We start from the raw sequence: 13,614 nt of genomic DNA on the forward strand, positions 1-13,614 counted from the left end.
TACTGCCTAGCACAGTGCTTGGCATAGATGACATTTAATTAATATTTATTGAATGAATGACTATATTAACATTTCCTCCTAGCCTTTTTATGCAGACATTAGCTCGTTTGTTAACAACATGAAGTCCATATTATACTTTTTCGCTTATCTCCTGAGATTTTTCTCATGATATCAAATATCTTTCCATCTAAAGTATGATTTTTTCATAATGTATAATGTTCCATCCAGTGTCATACTTCATTGAACGATTTTCCTGTGCAAATGAAATAATATAGTGTCTATTTCATGTCTTGCTTCTTCGTTTCTTTAAAAGTTTATTTGGCTGCATTGGGTCTTAGCTGCAGGCATGGAGGATTTTTTCAGTTGCAGGCATGCAAACTCTTAGTTGCAGCATGTGGTATCTAGTTCCCTGACCAGGAACTGAACCTGAGCTCCCTGCATTGGGAGCATGGAGTCTTAGCCACTGGACCACCAGGGAAGTCCTGGTGTCTTGCCTCTTTTGTTCACCATAATATTTTTAAGATTCATCCATCCTGTTACATACATCATTAATTATTTTCTTTTTATTATCTGAGTAGTATTGGGTATTTCTGCTGGGTTATTATAAGGCTGTTGGGTAAAATACCCAAGAGTAGAATTACTGAGTAGTACTGTAGGTATATATTTAACTTTTATAACAAACTTCCTAAGTAGTTGTAGCATTTTACTCTCCCACCAGCAATGTAGGAGAGTTCCAGTTGCTCCCATCCTTGCCAACACTTACATGTTGAGAGTTTTTAATTTCAGCTTTTTTTTTTTATTTTTTACTTTGGTTTTTGTTTTTTATTTTTGGTTGCACTGGGTCTTCATTGCTACATGCAGGCTTTCTCTAGCTGTGGTGAGCAGGGGTTACTCTTTGTTGTGGTGCATGGAATTCTCATTGTGGTAGCTTCTATGGTTGCAGAGTGCAGGCTCAAGGGTGAGTGGCTGGCTTCAGCAGTTGTAGTGCACAGCTCCAGTAGCTGCAGTGCATGGGCTTAGTTGCCCCTCAGCATGTGGGATCTTCCTGGACCAGGGATTGAACCTGTGTCCCCTGCATTAGCAGGTGGATTTTTACCTACTATACCACCAAGGAAGTTCTAATTTCAGCTCTTCTAGGTTAGTAAAATAGTATCTCAGCATTTCCCTCATGACTAATGAGTCTTCTCATTGGCCATACATATATCTTCTTTGATTGATACTACCAAATTCCTTTCCAGAGAAATTGTGCTAATTTATAATTCTACCAACAGTTATAGTTCAGTCACTCAGTCGTGTCTGACTCTTTGCGATCCCATGAACCACAGCATTCCAAGCCTCCCTGTCCATCACCAACTCCCAGAGCTCACCCAAACCCATGTCCATTGAGTCGGTGATGCCATCCAACCATCTCATCCTCTGTCGTCCCCTTCTCCTCCTGCCCTCAATCCTTCCCAGCATCAGGATCTTTTCCAGTGAGTCAGCTCTTCGCATCAGGTGGCCAAAGTATTGGAGTTTCAGCTTCAGCATCAGTCCTTCCAATGAATATCCAGGCCTGATTTCCTTTAGGATGGACTGGTTGGATCTCCTTGCAATCCAAGGGACTCGCAAGAGTCTTCTCCAACACCACAGTTCAAAAACATCAATTCTTCGGCGCTCATCTTCTTTATAGTCCAACTCTCACATTCATACATGACCATTGGAAAAGCCATAGCCTTGACTAGACGGACTTTTGTTGACAAAGTAATGTCTCTGCCTTTCAATATGCTGTCTAGGTTGGTCATAACTTTCCTTCCAAGGAGTAAGTGTTTTTTAATTTCATGGCAGCAATCACCATCTGCAGTGACTTTGGAGCCCAGAAAAATTAAGTCAGCCACTGTTTCCACTGTTAACCCATCTATTTGCCATGAAGTGATGGGACCGGATGCCATGATCTTAGTTTTCTGAATGTTGAGCTTTAAGCCAACTTTTTTACTCTCCTCTTTCACTTTCATCAAGAGGCTCTTTAGTTCTTCTTTGCTTTCTGCCATAAGGGTGGTATCATCCGCATATCTGAGGTTATTGATATTTCTCCCGGCAATCTTGATTCCAGCCTATGCTTCCTCCAGCCCAGCGTTTCTTGTGATGTACTACCAACAGTATCATCTTTTAAAAATATTTTCCAATTTTCTCTGTAAAAAATAGCACCTTGTTTTAATTCTCATATTTATTACTTATGAAGTTTGGTGTTAAAATGTGGCTCCACTTTGAGATCCAAGGACTTCCATAGCTCAGTCCAGTGGTTAAGACTCTGCACTTTCACTGCAGGAGGCATGTGTTTGATCCCTGGTCAGGGAACTAAGATACTGCATGCCTCCCAGTGTGACCAAAAAACAAAGAAAACGAAAGAAATAAACCAAACCAACAAATATGAACAAACAAAGATATATCTGAGATCCAGATAGTTGGTTAATTTCCCCACTACTATTATTGAATAACCCATCTCTTCATGTCGGTTTGCAGTGTTTTCTTAAACTCTTTGTTTTTAGTCATCTTGCGTACATTCTTCTAGATGAATTTTAGCCTCTACTATGCCTGGTAGGCTGCAGTCCATGGGGTCGCTGAGGGTCGGACATGACTGAACGACTTCACTTTCATGCATTGGAGAAGGAAATGGCAACCCACTCCAGTGTTCTTGCCGGGAGAATCCCAGGGAGTGGGGAGCCTGGTGGGCTGCCATCTATGGGGTCGCACAGAGTCGGACACGACTGGAGTGACTTAGCAGCAGCAGCAGCAGGAACCAGTATATTTTTGACCACTAGAAAGTTGATCTGTTTGATAGAGGTGTGAAGCTCTGGTTACTTCATAGTTGAGGAACTTCCTCAGAATCTCTGAACAATTCTCTCTGGTGAAAGCCTGAAATCAAGACCCAAGAACACAGAACCAAAATCTGTCCAGTTCCTGAAGGGCTCCAGTCTTCCTAGAGTTGCCATGAATTGCCTTTAGGTCAAAACTACAAGGCAAGGGCAGGAATAGAGACGCAGCTGATAGAACAGACATGTGGACACAGGTGGGGATGAGGAGGGTGGCATGAATTGAATGAATATGATTGACATATGTACACCACCATGTGTAAGTACGATAGCTAGCTAGTGGGAAGCTGCCGTATAGCACAGGAAGTTCAGCTCTGTGCTCATATACTATGACCTAGAGGGGTAGGCTGGGGGGAGTGGGGTGGGAGGGAGACACAAGCGGGAAGGGATATATTTATACATATAGCTGATTCACTTCCTTGTATAGCAGAAACTAACACCACATTGTAAAGCAATTAACCTCCAATTAAAAAAAAAACTGCAAAGCATAATTCAGGGTCTGGCTCTAGTGTATATGCCCAGATCACCTCCCATTACATCAGTCAGCTCAGTTCAGTCGCTCAGTCATGACCGACTCTTTGCAACCCCATGGACTGCAGCATGTCAGGCTTCCCTGTCCATCACCAACTTCCAGAGTTTACTCAAACTCGCGTCCATTGAGTTGGTGACGCCATCCAACCATCTCATCCTCTGTCGTCCCCTTCTCCCTTTGACTAGACGGACCTTTGTTGGCAAAGCAATGTCTCTGCTTTTTAATATGCTGTCTAGGTTGGTCCCATTACATAAATCTAGGTTAAAGGAGATTTGGGTTAAGCTCTATAATCTTTTAGCTGGGAGCTGTCCAAAAGAACTTTCTGCGATGATGGAAGTGTCCTAGTCCGTTGTAATTGTTCAGTTGCTCAGTTGTGCCTGACTCTTTGAGACCCCGTGGACTACAGCACGCCAGGTCTCCCTGTCCTTCACTATCTTCCAGAGTTTGCTCAGATTCATGTCCATTGTGTCAGTGATGCTAAGGAACCATCTATCTCATCCTCTGCCTTCCTCTCATTTTGCCTTCAATCTTTCCCAGCATCAGGGTCTTTTCCAGTGGGATGGCTCTTTGCATTAGGTCTTATTCTACCACATCCAATTAGTCACTAGCCACAGGTAGTTAGTGAATGATTCAAATGTGGCTAGTACACTTGAGGAAATAAATATTTGTTTTATTTACTCTAAATGTACAGAGCCACTTATGACTACTCACTGGCCACCACAGTGACTGTTAAGATTGGTTTCCCTGTAATTTGCATATACCTCCTTGGATTCCAGTTTTAACATTCCACTATCAGGACTAAAATCAAAATACTTTTGTCTTTGCCAGGCACTATACTAGAAGATCCGAGAAGGCAATGGCACCCCACTCCAGTACTCTTGCCTGGAAAATCCCATGGATGGAGGAGCCTGGTGGGCTACAGTCCATGGGGTCGCGAAGAGTCAGACAGGGACACAACTGAGCGACTTCACTTTCACTTTTCACTTTCATGCATTGGAGAAGGAAATGGCAACCCACTCCAGTGTTCTTGCCTGGAGAATCCCAGGGATGGCGGAGCCTGGTGGGCTGCTGTCTATGGGATCGCACAGAGTCGGACAGGACTGACGCGACTTAGCAGCAGCAGCAGCAGCATACTAGAAGACAGTTTCTATACTAGGCTTACAATTCAAGGAGAGAAAAGGTCAGCCAGATTATTGACTCTACCGAGACTTGCCCATCGTTTTACAGGTAAGAATGTCGGGGGAGGCAGGTACTGTGTCACTGTGTCAAAGGGGAAGAAGGACTGCTTCCACCTGTGTTAGGTGGCACGCAGAACTTACAGGTCAGTTCCCTGCACAGAGGAGATCTGGCCCAGGGGCTCCCGGGAGGGGGCTGCGGTCCCCTTTCTGACAAGTGGAAAGGAAGCTAGGAGGCTGCGGCACCTGTCGGGGTGTGTGTGTGGGGGGGGAGCTCTTACCCACCCACTCGGAAACCACCCCCCTCCACTCCCCACTACTAGGTTAGAACTAGGATGCACGCGATCGTTCTCACTATATACTAGGTGCTCTCTCGACAAATATGACAACTTAAACCAGGGGTTTAAATGGGTTTGGTGACTGGGGGGAGGGTAAGCTGTGGGAAGGAGCTGGATCAAACTGAAAACGACTCCTAGAGACAGAGTGGAGTGGAGACCCCGAGGAAAGGGAGGGAGGCCCCGCCGTGGGGAAGGTCTGGGAGGACGAGGGCGCCCTGCAAGGTGATCCCAGGCGGACAGGATGCGCACGGCTCCGCCAGACAGCCGCCGGCACGCTCGGGCCGGGTCACAAGATGGCCGCGGTTCCGCTGGGCCTTTGGGTGCGGGATCCAGGGCCCGGTGTTAGGTGCTCCAGGCCCGGGCGGCGCAGGCAGCTGAGAAGCAGTCAGATCTGCAGGGGAGGGCAGGCAGAGGAGAGGGGGAAGACCGACTTTCGGAAACTGGAGGAGAGAAAGGAAAGGCGCGTGTACGGAGGGCGGCGGCGCGGGTCCGGGGGCTCCGCGCGAACTGTAAAGCCGAGGTTGTCTACTGCCCCGGGGCTGGAGGTCAGGCGACCAAGCTGCCGGGCAACTTGCGGAGCTCAAGGCCTCGGCGCTGTAACCGCGGCGGCGGCGGCGCGCGCGCCGCAGGGAAGCTGGGGAGGTGCCGAGCAGGGGGAGAGCGCGCGCGCGCGCACGAGCCCGGCCGCGCGCACAAGTCTCGGCCGCGCGCAGCCGCGGCTGCCCGCGTAGCCTCCCTGATCTGCTGTCGCGGGCGCTCCCGACTCGGCGCCGCGGGAGGGAGCGGTCAGTGGGCCCGCATAGTGTCCGTGGGATTCGAGGCCGGGCTGCTGCAGCCGCCTCCTTCTGGTGCCTTGGCCGCCCTGATTAAGCGGGGCCGGGGCACGGCCGGTTGACCGGCCCCGGGGAGCCGAGATCGCTGGAGGCGAAGGCGGGGGCGCACGTCTGGAGATCTCCCCGGACCGGGAGGAGGCCGAGGGGATCATGTCTGGGAGGAACCTCCACCTCTCCACCACCGAACGCGTCATCAAAGGTGCCAAGCGGGCCAGGCCTTCCAGTCGATCGGCGGGAAACGGCCCTCGGCCGGGCGATGGCTCGGGGCCGGAGGGAGGGAAGGAGCCGAGGACTGGAGTCGGGGGGGCGGCGGGGTCCCGGGCGGCGCCCATCCCGGAGGAGGACCTGGAGGGGTGTGGGAGACGGGAGGCGGGGATCCCCACCGGGGCTGCCCGGCGGGGGCGCCAGGCGTTTTCTGTGGCACCTGGACCAGTAGCTAGCTGGGGATTGCTCGTTTATCTCCAGTAGTGTCGGATTTCCAGGCAGGGTGGGTGTTTCTAATCCTATCAACCCCTAAAGAGTCTGGATCTCCATCTTTTTAGTCTCTTACCTGGGGGGAAGCCATCTAGGGTGATGTGGGCAGGGTGTTAAGTAGGCTCTTCCAAGTCAGATCTTTCTGCCGCTCCTCTTCTGAAAGGTCAGATATTTCTTGCCCCTTCCCCAACCTTTTTTAAGTATGAATACCATGTACCTTTTAGCCCACTTTCTCCAGATCATCACGTCACTGTTATTACTAAAAGAAACAATATAGTGAAATAAATACAAATAAATTCATTTTATGATATTTGAAAGGGATCTACAGATCTCTTGACATGATTGTTGTTTTATTTTCCTTTTGGCCATAGAGACTTGGAAAATGATATTCTCTGATTCAGGTGTCCAACATCGACTAAAGCGTTCCTTATGTTGTAGTTGTTTCTGCCCTTAAAATAAGATTAGTGGTTTAAACATAACCACTAATTTATGTGCTTCTTTTGTTCAGACATAAGACTTAAGTACAACTCTTCTCTCTGAGTTTTAATACTGGGTTTGAAAGCACTATTTTATAAGAAGGGAATATACCAAGATCCAGGTGTGTTAGTGACCTCTAGATTAAAGGGGTTAGTTGTAAGTGGGGAGAACTCTTAAAATACTTTTATTTTTTTATTTTGGTAATTATATGGAGAAAAGAAACCAAGATTGGTGATGAGAAAACATTTTTCTCTTAGTGGAGAAAAATGATTGAATGGTCAATGAAGGGAAAGAGTTTTAGTTATAACTTAGGCCCCCCCCCCCCCTCCAGAAACATTAAGCATCATAAAAGTTGATTGTCTGCAGTATATAATTTTAATGTATCATGTAGTTTCCACCCAGAAAGTCATCATCATAAGTGTTGATCATAAATGTTAATTATCTGCACTATATAATATTTATTAAATATAATGGGATTTTTGAGATTTACCTCCTCAGCATTTGTCTGCTATCATTAGAGATTTAAGAGAATTGGTCATCTAACTGACAGCCCTTTAACTGCTAAATTATTTTGACCATTTTAATGTCAGTTTTCATAGTATATAACTCATCAAGGGTATATAACCATCTCTTTAAGATTTAGAATCTATTAGACAGTCTTCTTTGATAAATCAAGGTCATCATCATGTACATTAATTTCTGTCCCATGCAGTTAATATGGCCGGTGCATTCTGCTATATAAGGGTGTTGGCAGTTTCCTCCTGTGCTAAAATGACTCCTCACTGCTATACCAGTTTAGTGCTTTTGTCTGTTTTTAGTTTATCTCCTTCAGTACTGTTCTTTATCTGTCAAAATATGCCCTTCTAATCTGCCACTTATAAGCTGAAGTAGGCAGGGAAACCAGATAAACCAGAATAGTGTGTCAAGTCAGAATAAATAGGATCTGAGTGAAGCTTAGTGGTAGTCCTCAGACCTTTACAGATCTCAAATTCTGATCGCCATTGTAGCACGTAATTTCTACCATAACGTGCAATAAGCTATAAAGGAAATGATATAAAAGATACAAAGGTCATTTTAAAATGACCCTTTCAAATCGTTAAATACAGAAGTAAAGTAAAATGCCGCTAATATGCAGGTGCTGACTTATTGCTAGGCATGCCCATAGTTAAGTGAACACCCTCATAGTCTGTATGATTCACATTTGTTTTTTGGGGAAATTATAAATGACTGTGTTATCAGATTACTCTTAAAGAAATGAAACATGAATGATTTCAAGCCTTAGATTGTATGGGTTTGTCTAGTATGTAAAAACTTGAGCATGAGAACTTGAGCACAGCAATTGTGGCTTCTTGGTGACTTACCTTGCTTTTTATCTACATTTTCCTGAGTTTGAAATATTGAGGTTTATTCTAAGAAAGTAAGGTGTCACTGTATTTATAGCTAAGGTCCCCTGGTTGTATTGGGTTCTAAATCTGATCTAATGTTATCTTGTCTGGCCAGAATTGTTTGCATTTATTCACAGCTGGAAATCTTTTTCAGAGGTGAGACCACACCCCAGTTATTTTTGGTTCTGTCATTTCCTGTTCACTTTAAAGTCTACTTAATTGTTTTGCTTGAGCAAATGGTGGAGAAGAGTGGGTGGGTGGGAGTGATTTGTATTTTAAGTGTCTTTTAAACAGCAGCTTGCCTAAAATGAAGGACTAGACCAGTGGTTTTACTCCTGCTTCTCAAGCTTCCTTGTGTGTGACCTTGTCTGTTTTTTTTCTAACCTTGCCTTTTTAGTTAAACTCCCCCCCCCCTTTTTTTTTGCTTCAATAATCTCATCTGCAAAATAGAGTTAATAATACTTTCTTCCTCAAGCATCTCAGCCATGCAAATGACATAATGGATGTGAAAAGCTTAAGACAATGTAGTATTATGAACCATTTGAAAAATATCAGAATCAGAAAGCATATGAAATTACCAGTTAAGAAGTTGTTCTGAGGAAAATACCTCTTCTATAATTTAAAGGACGTCTGGGTGGAATCCCAAGGATAACAGCATAGAAACCAATAATACAGTCTGTCTTGTATTCCCTGGCAGCTGGTTTCTTCTCTCCCAGTTGAAGGTGTTCATTTTGTGTTTAAAAGATTAAAAATTCTTATGATTTCACTCACTCATTAGATGTTTATGGAGAGCCATCTGCAGTGTACTCCCAATGGGTGCTCATTTTTTGCTCTTTGTTTTAAGAATTAATCTTTGTGTGAGTTTCTAGAACAGTCCATATGCACTAGAGCATCACTACTTGTGTCTGGAGCAGAAATTCAAACAATTGAATTGTGAAAATCTTTCAGCTTGATTTTTTTTTTTCTGGTTTCCAAGTTTCTTTTCCTATTGGAGGGATTGGTTTATTTTTTTTTTTTCCTTTGACAGTGATTTTTATAAAAAGTTTTTATTCCTCTGGACTGAATCTTTCCAGCAGCAACAAGGAAATTTCACTGTGCATTACATGACAGATAGGGAGAATGCATCGTCTAAGTTTGTTCCTTGGTGGCTGAATGGATTTTAACAGAAGTCAGGTTTCTTTTTTGACACAGTTCTCCCACTCTCCTGAAATTCCAGTAGATTGTATAGTCAGAGAAGGTACTGTCACTTGTAGCACGCCCTGAAGACTACTGGCTGTTTAATATTCTGGCACTGGGACTGAATGTGGCTGTGGCTTTCTTGGACTTCCCAGGAAACTCCAGTGGTGAAGAACCTGCCTGCCAGTGCGGGAGATACACGAGACACAGGTTCCATCCTTGGGTTGGAAAGATCCCCTGGAGAAGGGAATGACAACCCACTCCATTATTCTTGCCAGGAGATTCCCGTCCGTAGGGTCGCAGAGAGCTGGACACAACTGAAGCGACTTGGCACGCACACACGGCTTTCTTAAAATTTTTTAAGAAGAGTAGTGTGACCAGAAATGACTGTTTCCACTAGTATACCCTGAACCCTTCTGTCTCTGGTACTTATACCGCTTTTATTTTCTGTTCGTTCCCTCTCCCATTTTCATATCATGAGAATGAATTTACCAAGGGTTAAAATTATTTTTTCTTGTAAATATATGCTTAACCCTATAAATTGTGGAAGGCAAAAGGGAAGAAAACAAAGGCTTCGTATTCGTTCCTTACAGAAGCAACTGCTGTTAATACTTTTCATTACTCTACTTTCATTAATACTTTTCATACAGTTGAGCCTTGAGCAACACAGGTTTGAACTGTAGGCCCAGTTATACATGGATCTTCTCAATAGTATCCTATGGTGCTACATGATCTGAAGATGGTTGAATCCAAGGATGTAGAACTGTGGATACGGAGGAACTTTGGGTATGGAGAAACCACCTGTGTGTGTACAGAGGGCTAACTGTAAGTTGTAGCGGACTTTCTAGTGGGTGCAGCGTTGGCACCCTTCAGCCTCTCCTTATTCAAGATCAGCTGTATTTCCATCTACTGGAATGCTTTGAATTTAATATATGTCATGTTAAACCTTTTATTGTGCAAATCATATTCTTTTAATGTAAATATGGTAATTTTACCTAAATCCTTTCATAATGGTTTCAGTCAACATGACAATGATCTGAAAGTGCTCATATTCATATTTTGATCCCTTATATTTTCAATCATTTGATACAGTACCAACCTAGAAATATTTTCGAGGATAAATATTCATTGTGAGCAAGTCATGTAGCACACATCTGTTGAATTTGTCAAAAGTATTTCAGTTATGCTTAGTTTACCGTTGTAATTAATAAGCTGCCAAACTATCTGAACACTTGGACATCCGAGACTGTTTGAAACTCACACCTCTTAAGTGAAAGTCTCAAAATTCAGAAAGGATCTCTTAATTTAAACTTTTTTTTTTTTAGTAAGAATAAGGTGTTCTTTTTACCTGTATGATAGTGATTGTGATAAAGGCCTTATTATATCAGACACTTGATAATAAAATTTTCTTCTATAAAGTAACAGCACATTTTACTGTAGAGTTAAAAAAAAGCTACTGGATCGTTGGAGAGACAAATGCTAAGGACTTGTGTGCATGTTAAGTCGCTTCAGTTGTGTCTGACTCTTTGCGATCCTATGGAGCGTAGCCCGCGAGGCTCGTCTGTCCGTGGGATTCTCTAGGCAATGGATGATACTGTAGTGGGTTACCAGGCCCTCCTCCAGAGGGTCTTCCTGACTCACGGATCGAACCCCTGTCGCTTACATCTTCTGCACTGGCAGGCGGATTCTTTACCACTAGCGCCAGAAGGACTCATTACTTAAAGTGAATTAAAGAAGTGATTAAAAACTTTTTCCTAAGCAGTATTTGATAACAGAGTATCTTTCCATTAAAGTAACATTTTTGGGAAAAGAGACAAAATTATTCAACTAACTCTGTTATATTTGTAGTCATTTTGGGGCTTTGCTGCTACTTAATTGCTAAAGGACTAATAGAAATAAAGAGGTATTTTTAAATCATCCTCCTTTGGTGCAGTCATTAATAGAATATAGCATTCTGTTTTAACATTTTTATGTTAAATTTTAGCTTCATTCAAAGATAAAAAGCTGAGGTCTAAAAATTTCATCCTAACCTAAGTCATGTCTGATTTCGTTATCTTTATAATCTGCCTAATTATTCAGATGTATGCAGAGAGAATTTTGGTTCCTTATATTCAGTTTTATTTTCTTGGCAAACTAGATTTTTATCATGAAATCTTTTAGTTTCCTGAGTCTTTGTTATTAGAAGAGGGTATAACTTAGTAACTAGGCTCTCTAGCTTGGTTGACAGAAAAATACGCTATACTAGTTGGCTAAGTGAATGTGTATCTTTGATGATTGTTATTAGATTTATTGAATGCTAACAAGTCATGATGTTTTGGTGCAATGTCCAGACAGTGTCAGCCCAAGAGAGTGAAATTCTGAATGAAATAAGCACTAGGAGATAATTATTATTTAATCGCTAGGTCGAGTCTGATTCTTTGTGTCCCCCGGCCTGTAGCCCACCAAGCTCCTTTGACCCTGGGATTTCTCAAGCAGGAATACTGGAATGGGTTGCCATTTCCTTCTCCAGTGATCTACCTGACCCAGGGATTGAACCCACATCTCTTGTATTGCAGGTAGATTCTTTACAACTGAGCCACCTGTAACCCTTGTTAAAAATATTTAACCTTTATCTAGTTATAGTAAATAATCAGACAAATCCAACTTATGGGACTTTCTGTAAGACAAATGGTCTGAACTTTTCAAAAATGTCACAGTGATGAAAAATTAAAAAGGCAAGAGGAGTATTCTAGATGAGAGAAGATGAAAGAGAAATGGCAGTCAAGTACAGTGCCAAGGCTGGATGGGGAAGATGAATGAGCCATGGAGGACATTTTTAGGACAACTGGGCAAATTTGAATATGGAGTATATATTAGATATAGAAATTCAAAATTAAATGTCTTGGGTATGTGATAGGCTATTGTGGTCATAAAGGATAATGTTCCTATTCTGAGGTGATACCTGATGAAGCATTTAGATTGAAATGTCATGATGTCTGCCATTTGTTTTCAAATGGTTTAGGGAAAAGAAATCTGTTTGTTGAAAGAGAAAGCAAAAGTGGCAAAATGTTTACCGTGGTCTATGCTAAGTTGCTTCAGTTGCGTTGGGTTCTTTGTGACCCAGTGGGCTGTAGCCTGCCAGGCTCCTCTGTCCATGGAATTCTCCAGGCAAGAATACTTGAGTGGGTTGCCATTTCCTTTTCCAGGGGATCTTCCTGACCCGGGTATCGAACCCATGTCTCTTGTGTCTCTGGCATTGGCAGGCAGGTTCTTTACCACTAGGACCTCTGGGAAGTCCAGTGGGGAGTATGAGTGAAGAGCAAATGGATATTCATCTTAGTATTCTTTCACTTTTTGATAGAATTTCAGTGTTTCAGAATATAAAGTTGGAGAGAGAAAAAAAGAGTACAATTAAGAGATGCCTCCAGTAACCAGACTCGGGAAAGGCACTGTCAATTTGAGGATGCACTGGTGGCCCAGTGAAGGCATGCTGAAGAGAAGAACATGAGTTTTGTTTTGTTTTGTTTAGAACATGAGTTTTAAAGTATATACAGCTGACATGGAGTGATGGCTACTTGTTTAGTAGGAAAAGAGGTTGTTGCAGCTACATAGTCGGGCATGGAAGAGCATGCAGAAGTAAAGATGGAGAAACAAAGTGTACTTGACTAAAGGAATTGAGAGGAGGGGTAAATAAGTTCAGAGAAGGGAAATGGCCTAATGAAGAAGAGGAGAAGGACGAGGGGCAACTGAAAACTGTCAGTGATCAGTTGGCAGTGATTCCATTAAGGAGAGAGCAAGATTATTTTGATGGCTATGTGTTGAAAACAAACAAACAGGCTTAATCGACTTATAAATGTAATTCAGAATTATGGAACATTCAAACATTACCCAAACAGATATTGTAACAGACTTGTTTTTCTTTTTGGTGAGACTGAAGTGAGAAAAGTGGTAAAGGAATAAAATAAATATTAAAAAGGACTAAGAAGGAGAGAAGATGGAAAGGATTTCCTAAGTATATTTCCCATCCCTGTTAATCACACCACTTACCCATTTAGTCGCTGGCTCAGATGACAAGCCTGGGAATCAGGCCAGACTCTTTGCTGTCCCTTACATGTCATATCCCATTCTATCAGACTCAGTTCTGTGGACTTCTGGTTTCTACATAAGCTACTGCTTCATCTTCCTCTCTCACTTCTTGCTTATATTAATACTGTTGCAGTAGCCTCTTGCTGCTGCTGCTGCTGCTAAGTCGCTTCAGTCGTGTCCGACTCTGTGCGACCCCATAGACGGCAGACCATCAGGCTCCCCTGTCCCTGGGATTATCCAGGCAAGAACACTGGAGTGGGTTGCCGTTTCCTTCTCCAGTGCATGAAAGTGAAAAGTGAAGTCGCTCAGT

At 43.2% G+C, this 13,614-nt stretch overlaps 1 protein-coding gene across 4 annotated transcripts in view; it reads left to right on the forward strand.

Annotated features, from left to right (window-relative positions):
- Positions 5,564–13,614, forward strand: part of PPP3CC (protein phosphatase 3 catalytic subunit gamma) — an 88,430-nt gene continuing 80,379 nt past the window's right edge. For 2 of the 4 annotated variants that reach the window (XM_018052300.1, XM_018052301.1), the window contains exon 1: positions 5,566–5,926. In XM_018052300.1, the coding sequence (XP_017907789.1) occupies positions 5,878–5,926 (49 nt within the window). In that variant the 5' untranslated portion in view covers positions 5,566–5,877. Of the gene's footprint in view, positions 5,927–13,614 lie in introns of all 4 variants that reach the window. The other 2 variants (XM_018052297.1, XM_018052298.1) reach the window with 2 other exon arrangements.

The sequence above is a fragment of the Capra hircus genome, chromosome 8 (genome assembly GCF_001704415.2).
Source record: "Capra hircus breed San Clemente chromosome 8, ASM170441v1, whole genome shotgun sequence".
Lineage (NCBI taxonomy): Eukaryota > Metazoa > Chordata > Mammalia > Artiodactyla > Bovidae > Capra > Capra hircus.